This window comes from Pinus tabuliformis, chromosome 2_1 (assembly GCF_031772625.1).
Source record: "Pinus tabuliformis cultivar Carrire ecotype Pingquan chromosome 2_1, CPIR1, whole genome shotgun sequence".
NCBI classification, from domain to species: domain Eukaryota; kingdom Viridiplantae; phylum Streptophyta; class Pinopsida; order Pinales; family Pinaceae; genus Pinus; species Pinus tabuliformis.
The window spans coordinates 860,649,798-860,663,828 of record NC_142299.1 but is presented as its reverse complement, the minus strand read 5'-3'; the positions used below and the strand labels follow the sequence as shown (position 1 = coordinate 860,663,828).

Genomic DNA, 14,031 nt, shown 5'->3' with positions numbered 1-14,031 from the left:
AATCTTTGACCGTTCCAATTATTGCCTCTGCCTTGTGGCCAATTTTTTCCTCAGATTTAATCAAGAGAAAAATATTAAGCACAAGCAAGAGAAAGTAAAAAATGTTCTATGTAAATTGCTCCACTGCCATAAGAAGTTTGTTACGATACTCATTTCCACTGGCAGATTTGTTTGTACATGCAGAGGTATCATTGGATTCAAATAAGATCTGTATAGGAAAGAAAAAGAATGTGAAAATTATCAGCTGTTCTAGTAGTTGTGACATGTTTAAGTAGAAATTAGACTTTTATTAAGAAGTAGAACTGTCATCTACGAAAAAAGAAATCGTTGCTAAAAGAAGAAGAAGAAATCACTGCTAAAACAGGAGGTTCCATCTACCAGCATGATACATCATTTGTTCACAAGGGCAGAGATGGATTGGTTTGTTCCTTACCTTCACAACTTTGGGTTCTTCATTTATTCACAGCCATTCTTTTACCCAATTGCCGGTGTCCCAGCTTCCACTCTATCTTCTATCAATCAGTATTTTGCCACTGTAGGAGTATAACTGTTGCTGCTTCGAGGAAGAAATTAGAAACACTAGCTGATTGTGATGCCTTCATAATTATGATTTAGCATGTTAAAAGTCGTATGAGGTTTTAGCCTGTTGAATCAAGGAATCATGAATATTGGCATGAGTGGTGCCATATAAAGTTATTGAAGGGTGTGATTGCAAATAAAATAAGAGTATAATTTAAACATGTGTCCATATTAAGTATTGAAGTATCAAATAGCAATCCAAGTTTAAATCAAGGAATATTACTAAGGGTTTGAAACTGACTAAATGAAAGTGTCAATACCATTATTTTTAGTGGTACCTTGGAACTTTGTATGCCCACTGAATCTCAAGTGACAAATAAAACCTATTATAATTAGGGAATGGCAGGCCTGGCATAAAAAATAACAAAGTTCGATGACTTATAAAGTAGACAAGGCATAACTTGGATTAACTAAATTGACAAATATTTTCGGATGTATCTGCCAAGAGATGACAGTTAAGATTTATCTGTAGACAATAGACCATCAATTTATAAAGCGACACTTAGATCCAGTTACAGTTGAAGGTCCATTTGGCATCACCGACAATCCTAGTATATCAATAGGAAGTTCCACTATAAAACCCTGTTGTCAGCCAACTCTCAGATTTCATTGTATAGATGAAAAATAGTGCCCATTTCTTAATTCTAGAACGTAATACTAAGCATCACAGTTGAAGTCGTAATAAAATATTGCACTGTGCAGTGTGACGGAAAATCATATTAGGATGGACTGACCCTTTCACACCCTTTCACAATTTGACAGTTCAGTTCAACACATTGAATATTGTACCATTTAGTCTCTTCGATAACGACACCATCAAGGATAGAGAATAGAGTAAAAGCCTCAAGAATAAAGACGTAGTCTTCTCCAGACTATGGATTGTACCGTTTAATCTCTTCAATGATGACACCATCAAGGATAGAGCATCAAGAATAAAGACAGACTTCTCCAGAATATGCTTGACGACAAAGCATCCTTGGAAGTTGGGGCAATGTAATATATATATAATGATGATGATGATTATGATAATCAAATAACCAAAGGGACACAACCATTCAGCCTTGTGACCAGTTAATGATATTTATACCATCGCAAATGGTCTTGTAAAACATTGCTGACATTATTCAATTACAAATTATTTTTTTATCCTATATGGATTTTTACTTTTTTTTTTGGATATTCATTTGTTGAACTGATTTGGTTCATTATAATCTGGAAAACTTGGCTGTCAAGCTAATGGCTCCTGTGGCATTGATCATCTGCCTGTGTTTCGTGGCTAAGTGCTGGTTTGAACAGTGCTGCCTAGTCTTTCATTTTTTCTATGCATAAGGGGCTGCCATAACTGCTGCCTTAATCCTTAGCATCTCTGTATATCTCTTGCAGATTTCCTGCTGACCTTGGGCGTTTGAATATCCGAGATGGAACTGGTAATCAACGAGAGGCTTCAGGTCTCCGTGATGAGGTGTGCTTCTCTTTGCCTTGATTTTAATGTTCCTCCATGCTTCTTTTATCCGATGTAAAAAAGGAAAACAAATCCTTCATATGATTTGGGGACTGGCCAATAAGTTATTATTTTAATTTTTTGATCTTGCACTTAAAGGTTGTTTAGTTTTTTGACTAATTTATCAAGGTATTGCCTAGACCCTACACTACATCAAGAAAATGCTCTTTGACATGTTCACTGAGTAGGAACTGGCCCAAAGTCACATAATTTCACTGACAAACTTTTGTTGCTTTTCAGATTGATATGCTTCAAGAGGAGAATGAAAATCTTCTTGATAAGGTGTACCTTGAACTGTCTAATGATGTTTTGCAATTTTATACAAGTAAAGCTGGGTAGTTTAGCTGATTTGCATTTCACCTTGGATAGTAGAATCATCCGATTAAATTTAATATTTGCTATATTTTGGCTTTGAAAAATTGTTTAAATAAAGTGTGTGCCTGAGCGGTTTTTCTGACTAAAATGTGAATTTCAGCTCCGGCTTGCGGAAGAAAAATGGGAGGAGACAGAAGCCAGAGCAAGGGAGCTTGAAAAACAGGTAATATCCGAAAGAATTAAGAATAACAGAAGACATTTAGAATTTGTTGATCAAGGAACATAATTTGATATGAAGTATACAAACTGTGATGTAACTGTTCATTCAAGACAAGAGGAGGTATTTTCCTAGAGGAAGTTTGAGAGACGAGTAAAGCTGTAAGTGTTTAACACCTGCAATGGTTGCATGTCTGTGTATCTGTTCTTATAGTTGCAGCGTAATTCCTTTATAGCATATCCTTTTATTGGTGTGGGCTTATGTCAGGATTCCTTGGTAAGGTCATGGTGACAATTGCCTTTATCAATGATTATTCTTAAATGGTAATATGACTTCCTCTGCTGTTAGCCTTTGCAGTGTGCTTATACACATGCTTCATATCACAAATCTCTTGGTTATACACTGCGCAGTTCAAGTTTTCTACATTAGGTTGAAATCTAGACAAATTAAGCTTGTAGAGGAGTGTCATACGTTACCATATTTCCTAATCTGATACACAATTCCATTGAGACTGTAAAGGTGTACCATCTAAACTTTTAGCTAATATATACTATGCTATGTTTACATAGATGCATGACAGGAAACAATTAGATGGAAAGCTTACTTACAGCTGGCACATTTCCCTTAATTTTGCATGACTAAATATCTCCATGAGAAGTGCAAGACAAATGAAGATGATTATGAATGGAGGCTCAGTGGATATTTTTATAATGAATCACCTCTGTTTTAAAATTGCGGGTTATTGTTGTGAGGAAATCTAATTATATACAGCTGTAGGCTTATAGGCTATGGCAGTTTGTAGCTGCCATTAATTTTGTAAAATTAGACCCTCATGCCTAACTATGGCTGCCATGTTCTCCACATTCTTGATTATGGGGTTAGTTAGGCCAAAACATTTGCCTGAAGATCAGATTACCTAGCTACCCATGTTTGTTGATTCCAATTTCCAATAGCTCTATTGTTAACTTTGGTGGTACCGTTGGCCCTTACTCCTTACCATAAATTGCTGCTTATATAGCCACATTCTTTTTGGCTTCTTGGAATTCAACTTCAGACTTGTCAAACATATATATGTTGTTTCATTTTGTATGATTTCCTGTGATTTTTTTCTATGCTGCAGCCACATATCTTGGATCAGAACTCATTTTATTATTAAAGACTCCTCAGATAAGTAGTATATGGCTGTAATGAACATAAAATATATTTAAAACATTAAATAATAATTCAAAAATATTAACAGACATAACCTAAGGGACATGACCATTCAACCATGGTGACTAGTCAATGTGCATTGTGTATAATATCCGATTTTCCAAATGCCCTAGATGACTGCTTTCCTATGTTTCTGTTAATTAAATAAATCGGTTTGAACTTATTTTATCACAGAAATGAATATTTCTGAACAGGGAAGAATCAAACATATGGCTCCATCTTGCATTTCCTCGAACCTAACACTCTGGAATTTCACACTCTTCCTCCTTCTGAGGCTAGTGCCGTTGTATGGTGTGTCTACTCCCTCTCCCTAGCCTTGTTTTTATAACTTTACATTGAACTAAATCCCTAGCACTAACCCTTGTTGAAATTTGGTATCTCTGAGTGGAGAAAACCCACAAGAAGAAAGCTTGTGGGCAAGTACCCATAGTTTGGGGTTTTGACCAAAAGGAGTGGGCTTGGAACCCTAGAATATGAATTTAGTATTCTAATTTAATGTTAAGAGGTTGATTAGGCAACACCTTAATGGACCAAGGGGTTACCTAGGTGACTAATGGACAAATATAAATATAAGCCAATGGAGAGGCTACTGACAATCAAGTGAGAAGGACTTCACTTGTGTGTGGTAAGGGCTAAAAGGATTTAGCCTAGACTACAAAAGGAGCCATAGGCAACAAGCTAAAGGAGGCCGTGTGATATATCCAAGGGCGTAGGAGGTTTGTTTGGAGGCTTATTAGTTGTAGGTAAGATACGGGTTGTAAAGGAGAGGAGCTCGTGCAAGGAAACTAGTCTCGCTGGAAGGTGTAGGTGATTTGCTGCACAAGGAGAGTAGGTCGAGACCTACTTAGGTCATCAAGAGGAGGTTCGAACTTTGTGGAAGGGTCAGACTGTGATTTGAAAAGGCCACAATCTGTTTAGATAGCCACAGGGCTCAAATAACGAGGTTGTAGACTTGTTGAAGGTAAACCGTAGGGTTGGACAGTAGAACAAAAGGGCAGTCAAGGTTTTGTAAGCCTGGCCGAAGTTTGATCTATGGATTTTAGGTGGCCATGGGTGCACTTAGGAGGAGGCCGCAACTTGGAATTAAACTGCAGGACGAGGGTATCAACCAAGAGGAAGAGCAATGCCCTAGTAGAGGGTTCGTTAACTGTTTGGAAGTCAACCGCAACCTTCGTTAGAGTTGGCCGCAGGTTTAGGGCTGCTAAGGAGGCTATTCAAGAATATTTTAGGGCTATTGGAGCAACCAACAAGGCATTGGGAGCATTTGATGGTGAGATTAGAGTAGGTCAAGGGATGGAAGGTGGGAAACTAAGATTGGCTGAAGGGTTTGGTCTAAAGGAGCAGGCCAATAATGATAGAAGGCTAAAGGAGCAGCCTGAAGGCTAAATGGAAGGCCTATAACTGTTGAAGGGACTAGCTGAGGGCTACTGGAAGGTTGGCAGAGGGTTGCTATGCATAGAGAAGGAAGCCTGTCTACAACAAGGAAGAAAGCCACTGCTAGGTATGTTGATTTGTATGTCGGGCAGATGAGGACTCGAAGGAATTTTCCTTAGTCTTAGGTTATTGGTCAAAGGAATGACTTTGTATTTTAGCTTTGTATTGGGCTTTGTAAATGGCCATGATCCCTGGTACGAGAACCCTATAGTTTTCTTATTGGACTTGTAGGGAACATGTTTTGGGCCATAAATACTATGTACTGTTACTGATCTCATTGCTGTTATATTCCGTTGTGCAAAGTTGTTTAAAGTTGGGCATTCTTAGTGTGTTTATGTTCCTAGCTAAGGCATAGACCAAACCTGGGGTGCGTGGAAATTTCAACATGGTACCAGAGCTACTTTAAAGGGCAACAAGATCAGAGTGTGCACAAGTGTGAACTCTAGGAGGGAGCTATGAGACTGTTGCAGGAATCAACAATGTTGCCAAGTGAATTGGCTAGACATGGAGTAGATTTTGATCTAAGAACATGGAGATGTGGCCTTTATTGGTTTGGTGACAAGGTAGGATGGGAGTTTTGGTGGAGAACTCAATGCACAAGAATATGATGAGTGGTGGATTTTCGATATCGTTGATGGACTTCCGTTGACTTGTCAAAGTAAGTTGAGACAACTTAGATACCTTGGCAAGGAGTGCCTTGGAATGGATGAGATAGCTTTGTGTGAATGGCAAGTTGATCGTGATATATTAAGGTGTTTGACCCAGGAGGATGAGGACACTTGTAGAGTTGAGTCGCGGTGGTCTAGAGTGGCTAGGCCCAGTGTTCAACGACAACTCGGGGTTGCCCTTGAAAGGACACGAGTTCAATTGCAGCACTTTCCAGGAGGGAAATCATAGTGAACCAGGGGAGGAAGTGTAGGATTAGAGGGAGTCTGGCTTTAGAGGGAGATTGCGAAGGAGAGTCAGCCACCCCAAGGGAAGTCTAACCTTTAGGTTCAAGCGAAAGAGTGTAGTCTTCCAGGCCATGCAGGGAAAGTCACAGACCATGCAAGGAAAATTGTGGTGCTTGTAAGGAAAGTCAGAGACCATGCAAGGAAGTCATGGTGCATGGATGGGAAGTCATGATCATGCAAGGGAAGATGTGGCACATGCTAGGAAAGTTATGGCCATGCAAAGAAAAGTCATGGAGTTGGAGATTTAGAGGAGTATGGCGTCTTCAAAGATCCAGGTCTTCTAGAAGGATGTGGTTGCGAATCAGATTTGGAGATAGGGCCACTTATAGGTAGTGGTGGAATTACCTTCCTCACTAGGAGGGAGTGTTGAAATTGCGGTGGCTCGGAAGGTATTTCGGAGTGGAGAAAACCCACAAAAAATAGAGCTTATGGGAAAGTACCCAAAGTTTGGGGTTTTGACCCAAAGGAGTAGGCCTGGAAACCAAGGACATGAATTTAATATTCTAATTTAATGTTAAGAGGTTGAGTAGGCAACAACTTAATTGACCAAGGGGTTCCCTAAGTGACCTATGGACACATATAAATATAAGCCAATGGAGAGGCTATTGACAATCAAGTGAGAAGGAATTCACTTGTGTGTGGTAAGGTTAGAAGGATATATCCTAGATTACAAAAGGAGCCGCAGGAAGCAAGCTAAAGGAGGCTGTGTGATTTGTCCAAGGGTGTAGGAGGTCTGTTTGGAGGCTAATTGGTTGCAGGTAAGGTACAAATCGCAAAGGAGAGGGGCCTGTGCAAGGAAACCGGTTTTGTTGGACTGTGTAGGTGATCTGCAACACAATGAGAGTAGGCTGAGACCTACTCAATGTAGAAAATGTTTGTAATGCTGTAGCCCTTCCCAGCATCAAGTTTTTGCATAGGTTTAATGCCCAAACCCCATCATAACATATAACTGATGTACAAGTTAGTTTTGCATTTAACTTGAAACATAGAACTACTCTACTTCTTTTGTTTTTACACATCTGATACAAGAAATAAATGCAAGCACACACTCTGAAAATTAACACAGTATTTTTGATCTAATGACCCTAGAAAAACCCACAAGAGGAAAACCAATGAAAGGAGGATTTATTTACTTCTCTCGATTTTTTTTACAGTCATTAATACATCATGAATATTAGAACTTATCTCTTCCCTTAAAAGAAGTGCCTTTGATGTCCTCTTTCAAACTGAATTCTGAACTGATATCCCTGACCCATGTTCAGCTCTCCTCAAGTAGAAATTTCAGACCCCTTGTCAGCACCTTATACACAGGAATTCGAGCCACTAGACAGTCACATTTTGCCTCAAAACTTGGGATTAAATCACAGGATAAACGCTGATTTTTACAAGTGTTTCGTCCTTGAAACACAAGCTAATATACCATCTGCAATAGGTCTGAAATTCATGCTGACTGTGTACATAAATCTGGAAATGCGTGTGGATAGTCTTGAGATAAATTTGGGCTGCCTGTACGCTGATTTTGTCAGGAGTATAACTCGTCCAATCGAGATGTATACCCTCGACCTGTGTGCAGACGATAGATGTGATTGCCTCCTTCAAATTTCAGCCCTCCTCAAGATTTGAAGTCGACCTCCAAGAGGGAATCAAACTGCTGTGGCTTTTCTTCCTTTTTTTTTGCTATAGATTTTTCACACAAAGCTATCTTGTTCTCGTCTCCTCAAGTCTCATGAGAATAATGAGCCTCTCTTCTCTCCTTTGCCCCTTTTTGTCTCTTCATAAGATGAAAACCCTAACCCTTAGATCTAATGGCTAAGAATAAATCTCAGCTCATTAGATCAAGGGTGGAGATCATTCCCTTGCTTAACCCCCTCCCTCATGTGGTCCCCCTCAATTAATGAGCCTCCTAGTACTTTTTAATGTTTTGTACCATGTGCACTTTTTCTCTCATAAAGTCACTTTTAAAACATAAAAGTCATTTTAATAATATAAAGTGTACTTAGTACTTTTCTCATAAAGTCACTTTTATAACACATGTGACTTTAATAAATTAAAGTACATAGTACATATCTCATAAAAAGTACTTTGGCTCCTTGACATTAATAAAACTCATAATGTCACTAGACAAAAGGGTCATTAATGTGTCTTCTTAGGCCAAAAGGATAAATGCACTAGGAAACACCTCCTTGGTACCTTTATTTTCAGCACCTAGGACATCAAAGGGAGGTCTGAACCCTGTGGAAGGGTGGTATTGTGATTTGAAAAGACCATGACCTGGTTAGACAGCTGCAGGGCTCAAACAACGAGGCTGTAGGCTGGCTGAAGGCGAATTGTAGAGCTAAACAATGGAATAGAAGGTTGGCTGAAGTCTGGTAAGCCTGGTCAAAGTCAGATTTTAGTGGATTTTTAGTCGCCACGGGTGCACCTAGGAGGAGGCTGCAACCTGGAAATAAACCGCAGGTCGAGGGTACCAGCCAAGAGGAAGAGTTGAGCCCTAGTAGAGGGTCAGTTAGCTGTTTGGAAGTCAGACACAACCTTGGTTAGGGCTGGCCACAGGTTTAGGGCTGCTAAGGAGGCTGATCAAGAGTTGCTTGGGGCTACTGGAGCATCCAACAAGGCATTAGGAGCATCTGCTAGTGAGATTTGAGGAGGTCAAGGGCTGCCAGGTGGGCAACTAAGATTGGTTGAAGGTTTTTCCCTAAAGGAGCAGTATGAAGGATAAAAGGAAGGCCTATATTGCTGAAGGGACTAGCTAAGGGCTACAGGAAGGTCTACAGGGGGTTACTGTTTATAGAGAAGGAAGTCTATCTACAACAAAGAAGATATCCACTGCCAGGTATGTTGATTTGTATTTTGGGTAGATGAGGACTTAAAGGAATTGGTCTCAGCCCTAGGTTATTGGTCAAAGGACTAACTTTGTATTTTAACTTTATATTGGGGTTTGTAAAGGGCCATGATCCCTGGTACGGGAGCCCTATGGTTTTCTTATTGAAGGACTAATAAGGAACGTGTTTTGGGCGATAAATACTGTGCGCTGTTATTGATCTTGTTGCTGTTATATTCCGTTGTGCAAAGTTGTTTAATGTTGGGCATTCTTAGTGTGTTTATGTTCCTAGCTAAGGCATAAACTAGACTTGGGGTGCGTGGAAATTTCAACAACCATAATCTCAAAGTGATTGATGACTAAGATTAGATCTTTCCTCACATGAGATCAACGACTGAGATTAAAACAAAGTCACTAAAGTAATTTGCTTTACTTTTCCTAAGTTTCTTTAGCTCAATAAGCCAACATACTAATATGTGCTTTTTCCAATTTTGAAAAAATGAATATATTTTGAATTTTTTAATATGTGCCAATTTTTTCATCAATGTTGCTGAAAAGATGTTTTCTTTGTTGAAGAATGTAACTAGGTTTGGTCTTCATAAATGTATTTGAGTCATTATGTAATGTACTTAGAATAAAGAATTTACTATTATTATCAATGTATCAATGACTTATTAAAGCATGGGTTTCATGCTTGGGTCATCATTATATTAGTCAGAGTCCCTATTATGGACTCCTAGGATTAATATTGAGTCAATAGAGTCATTGTACAATTAAAGAGACCCTTCTTGGGCATTGGAATCATGTAAAAAGGTTTATTATTGAGTAAAATATGATTTATGTAACCTCCACACCAAGTCAGCCAAATGGAGATCAAGTTAGCCTAAAGGATACCTATTCGACCTCACCAGAAGCATATAAAAGGAAGGAGATCGAATTCATTTGGAGCATCTCATCTCAAGGTAGTATCTCTCTAGAAGCCAGAAAAAGTGCGAAGCAGATCAAGGAAGCCAAAAAGAGTGCAAGTTTGGTCTAGGTCAAAGAAAAGGAAGAAATCGAAGTTTTGGTGCTACTCTCTCTCTCTCTCTCTCTCTCTTTCGTGCCCTAGTTTGGGAGATCGAAGTCTTCCAAGTGTTGCTGCTGCCAGTTGCTGCCTGATGCGGTAAGTTGTTGCGTAGTCGAAGTTGGTGGGGTGGAAATGCTGCTGCAAAGGGGCGGAAGATCGGGAAGGGTTGACTTGGTGTGGAGGGAAGGTTTGGTCTATGTGTAGGTTGAAGAGTCTCAAAGAAAATTATTATAGGAAGAGAATTTTTGACTGGGTTTTCCCCTCGAGGGAGGTTTTGCCTTGGCATAGTGCCTACATCTTGTGTTTTGTGCTTTTTTGATCTTCATACACACTTAATATGGTAATTTCTTGATGAAAGATAAGATAATAAAGAAGTAAAAGAAGCCAACATAACTCACAAGTAATTATCAAGAAAGAGTAATCAAACCCTAATCTGCTTGCATTGATTTCTCAACATTCTTGGCCCTTGTCGATGCTGATTTTTTCAACACAGGTTTTAGTCCCCCAAGGGGTTAGATGTTGTTGGTGTTAGGATATATATGTTTCATGATTGTTGGGATTTCCTAGTGACCTTTGCATGTTAATGTAGTATTATGGTGTTTGTCATTAGGAAAGGTGTAGCACATGGGGTCCTTTCCTTATGACTTTGGCTTATGGTGGGATTTGCTTGGGGATACCACATCTATTTTCATGATACAAAACCTTTATAGGGTATACCTCTTGTTGGCACATATGTGAAGGCCATTTATTACTATTTTATGTGTCAATGGAGCTGTCCCCTCTATTCATGAGGATCCATTAATCCTTTGTTACATTTGACTATAGAGGTCGGTTAAATTATTTTAATGATGGGGCCACCCTTTCTTTACTCCCTCCACACTAGCTTGTCCACCTTTAATGGAATGCTTTCTTAACTCACGCGATGACATATATGGGATATGACTTAATGGTGGGCACATATGTTCATGAATATTTATATTTTTCTATATTATAAATGGGCCACCCCCTTTCTTATTTCATATGACACCTTGTTTCATGTTGCATACTTGTAACATGGGTTGGATGTTGTTAATATTCCTCATGAATTTTGTGATAAGGGGTGTGATATGGCACAGCTATGGCAATGTCATTCATGGAGCCATTTATTGGTTGAAGCATGGAGCCACTTGGGCATTAGTTGCTTGGATTTCTTGACAATGACTTGATTTCTCGGCTTATTGATGTAACGTGAGTTGGACATGGTTGGAGCTGTTTTTAACCTTGAAGATTCATTGAAATGGTGTTCTACGACACACATGTGGGGAGTTGCCATATTTCCTCATCAAATTAAGACCATGCTTGACTCACTGTAGGCGCATTGTATCGATACAGTTAACATTGCCCTTTTATGAAAGTAGTGCATGACATTTATTGGGGATTTATGGCACACAATTATGGAGGCACCACACCTATGTATGGGCTTATGGGTTGTTTAATGAAGACTATAAATGGAACAATTTCTTTTATGCTTTATGGAGGCGCTTGGAGCACTTATCAAAGTCAATTAACCACATTGAGGAGGTTGTTATATTCTTGGCTATTTTGGGGAGGTTGTTTTTAACTAACTCATTATTTTACCATTATTGAAATTTCTCATGGAGTTAGTTAGATGAGAGCACTATAATGTTGTTTTTTTTGAGGAGGATGATGATGATTATTTTGTTGTTTCTCCTTGGAAAGGAAAGTCGATCTCAATGACTCAATTCTACTTTTAGGAGTAATGTTGTTGGGAGGTTAGAAATGTAATATTTTATTGTATTTCTTGTGAACTAATGGATATAGGAAAATAAATACTTCTTTATTGTAAGAGGAGTTGAGCTCAAACATATACAAGGCTTTGCTCTCTCCTTCATTTGGCATGGTTGGGATTTTGGGGGTTGAGGAGCTCTCCCCTTGGGACATCATTTGTAAGTCACATGCTTGGAGCCTAATGAGGGATTGGAGGCATATCATTTTTTGCGAGACTTCCTTTGTGCACTTACTTTCCACATGCTTATTTTTGTACTAGGAAATCCATTTAGTATTTTATGAATGCCTTTTAATGAACCATGTGTCATTTGGATGGAATAATGTGAGGATATGCTCCTCTTAGTTCTATTGTTTTTATGTTAATGTTTTATAGATTAAACCAAATTTTGACTAGATTAACATAACCTCACATCATGCAAATGCTTAAGTATGACACTTATGGCCTTACAAGGTAATTTTTTGTTATAAAAATCATCAAGCTAAGGCTGATTTGTGGCACACATAGCAGCCTTTATTGTCTTAAATTCTCATGCACTACCCCACTTTGATTGATGCGCTTGTGACTCCATTTGCCCAAGGTGTGATTAGGCACTTGGTCTTAGGGTTTCTAGCTGCATATTCTTTTTCCACACCACTCATTAATCAATTATACTACTACCACCCATTTTGTTAAGGCTCATGCTTCAAAATTCACCTCATGCCTCCACTCCATAGGCTTAGGAATCTTATCTTTAGGAAATCCCCCCTTGAGTTGGAGAAGAGCCAACCAAAGGTGTGAGGAAGAGCTATTGAGGTGACAGTGGGTAGTCAATGTAAGTTTGACAAACTAGCCCATTGATGCTTATCACATTACAAAATACGAGGGTGCTAGATTTTGTTGTAACAAGCTCCATTAGCAACTGCCATTGTCTATGACCTTCACATGCTCTTATTTTAAATAACAATGTTAGTGGACCTAACACTCTATTGATTATAGTGGCTAGCTTCTTCTTTATCCACAAGGAATTGATTCCTTTTAATTCAAGACATAGATTCCACATTAATAATGCTCTCCATTGATATTACAAAAGTTGAGAAACAATGCCTTCATTTAATATTTATACATCTCTACATATGTTGGGGCCCAACATAATAAAAAAACACGATAAGCACTGTTGATCAAATATTTAGGACTTAACTCCTAATATCTTGGAAGGTATCTTGATAGAGGTTCTCTATTTTGCTTTATTTTCCTTGTATATGTGTTGAGATTTGGTAGCTTGGGAGGTACTCCAAATCCTAGGGTTTGGGATTTGGAGGTTGGAGTGGCACAAAAGTGCTTTTTGGGCTTGGAACCCAAGCTTGGGGTTTTGGACCTAAAGGAGTTGGGTCAAAACCAAGTGGACTTTGAGTGATTTGACACTTGGAGGTGTTAGAGGATCCCTAGAGGAGCAAGGAGCAATGAAAATCACTCAAATCAGAGGTCTCTAATGTGAGATATTAATTTTTTTGTGGTTGGTGGTTAACTTGGCACATTGAGCAAGTCGGCTTAAGGAGAGTGGAGAGGCATTTCAAACACATCCAATGTGCATCTCTTCATAGACTACACATCTAAATGAGGCTGCAGATCAGGGGAGCCATCAACGGAGGAGAAAGGAGCTCAGATTTTATCTCATTTTGTGGTTGTTGAGGACCATAGGGGTTTAGCAGTAGGGCCGAAGTTGTAGAGGCTGTTACTGGGCCGTTTTGGAGTATATCTTGTGTGGGAAGACCTCTTAAAGAGGGGTCACTGGTCAGTACAAGAGGTGGAAGGAGGGCCGAGCCCCATACCTCAGCAAGAAGAGAGGTCGAAAGTCTAATTAAGGGTTGGTAATTAGCCTAGAACAACAATGTATAGGAGCAAACCCTATTTGGAGGTTGGCCGCAACTGTTAGGAATATTTTGGAGCAATGGAAGAGGCCTAAGGCGTTGATAATTAGCCCTAACGAGGTCACCGAAACCTACAACAGAATAGCAAACCCAGAACAAGGAAAATTAAGGTATGTATTGATGTTTAAGGTATGTATTGATGTTTTAATGTTGAATTGATGCTAGTGGATGCTAGTCTAGGTTGAACTAGTTTGTATTGTACATTTGTGGATTGTTGGAGGGCCGCGAGAGAGTGGA

The 14,031-nt window shown here is 39.1% G+C and overlaps 1 protein-coding gene across 2 annotated transcripts in view; it reads left to right on the top strand.

Moving 5' to 3' along the window:
- LOC149203395 (coiled-coil domain-containing protein SCD2-like) overlaps window positions 1-14,031 on the top strand; it is a 405,302-nt gene that overhangs the window by 103,964 nt on the left and 287,307 nt on the right. For both annotated transcript variants that reach the window (XR_016253953.1, XM_089403421.1), the window contains exons 3-5: window positions 1,963-2,041; window positions 2,321-2,362; window positions 2,556-2,618. Coding sequence is in view for 1 of the 2 variants with exons in the window: in XM_089403421.1 (XP_089259547.1) it covers window positions 1,963-2,041; window positions 2,321-2,362; window positions 2,556-2,618 (184 nt within the window). In the remaining variant the exon portion in view is untranslated. The remainder of the gene's footprint in view (window positions 1-1,962; window positions 2,042-2,320; window positions 2,363-2,555; window positions 2,619-14,031) is intronic.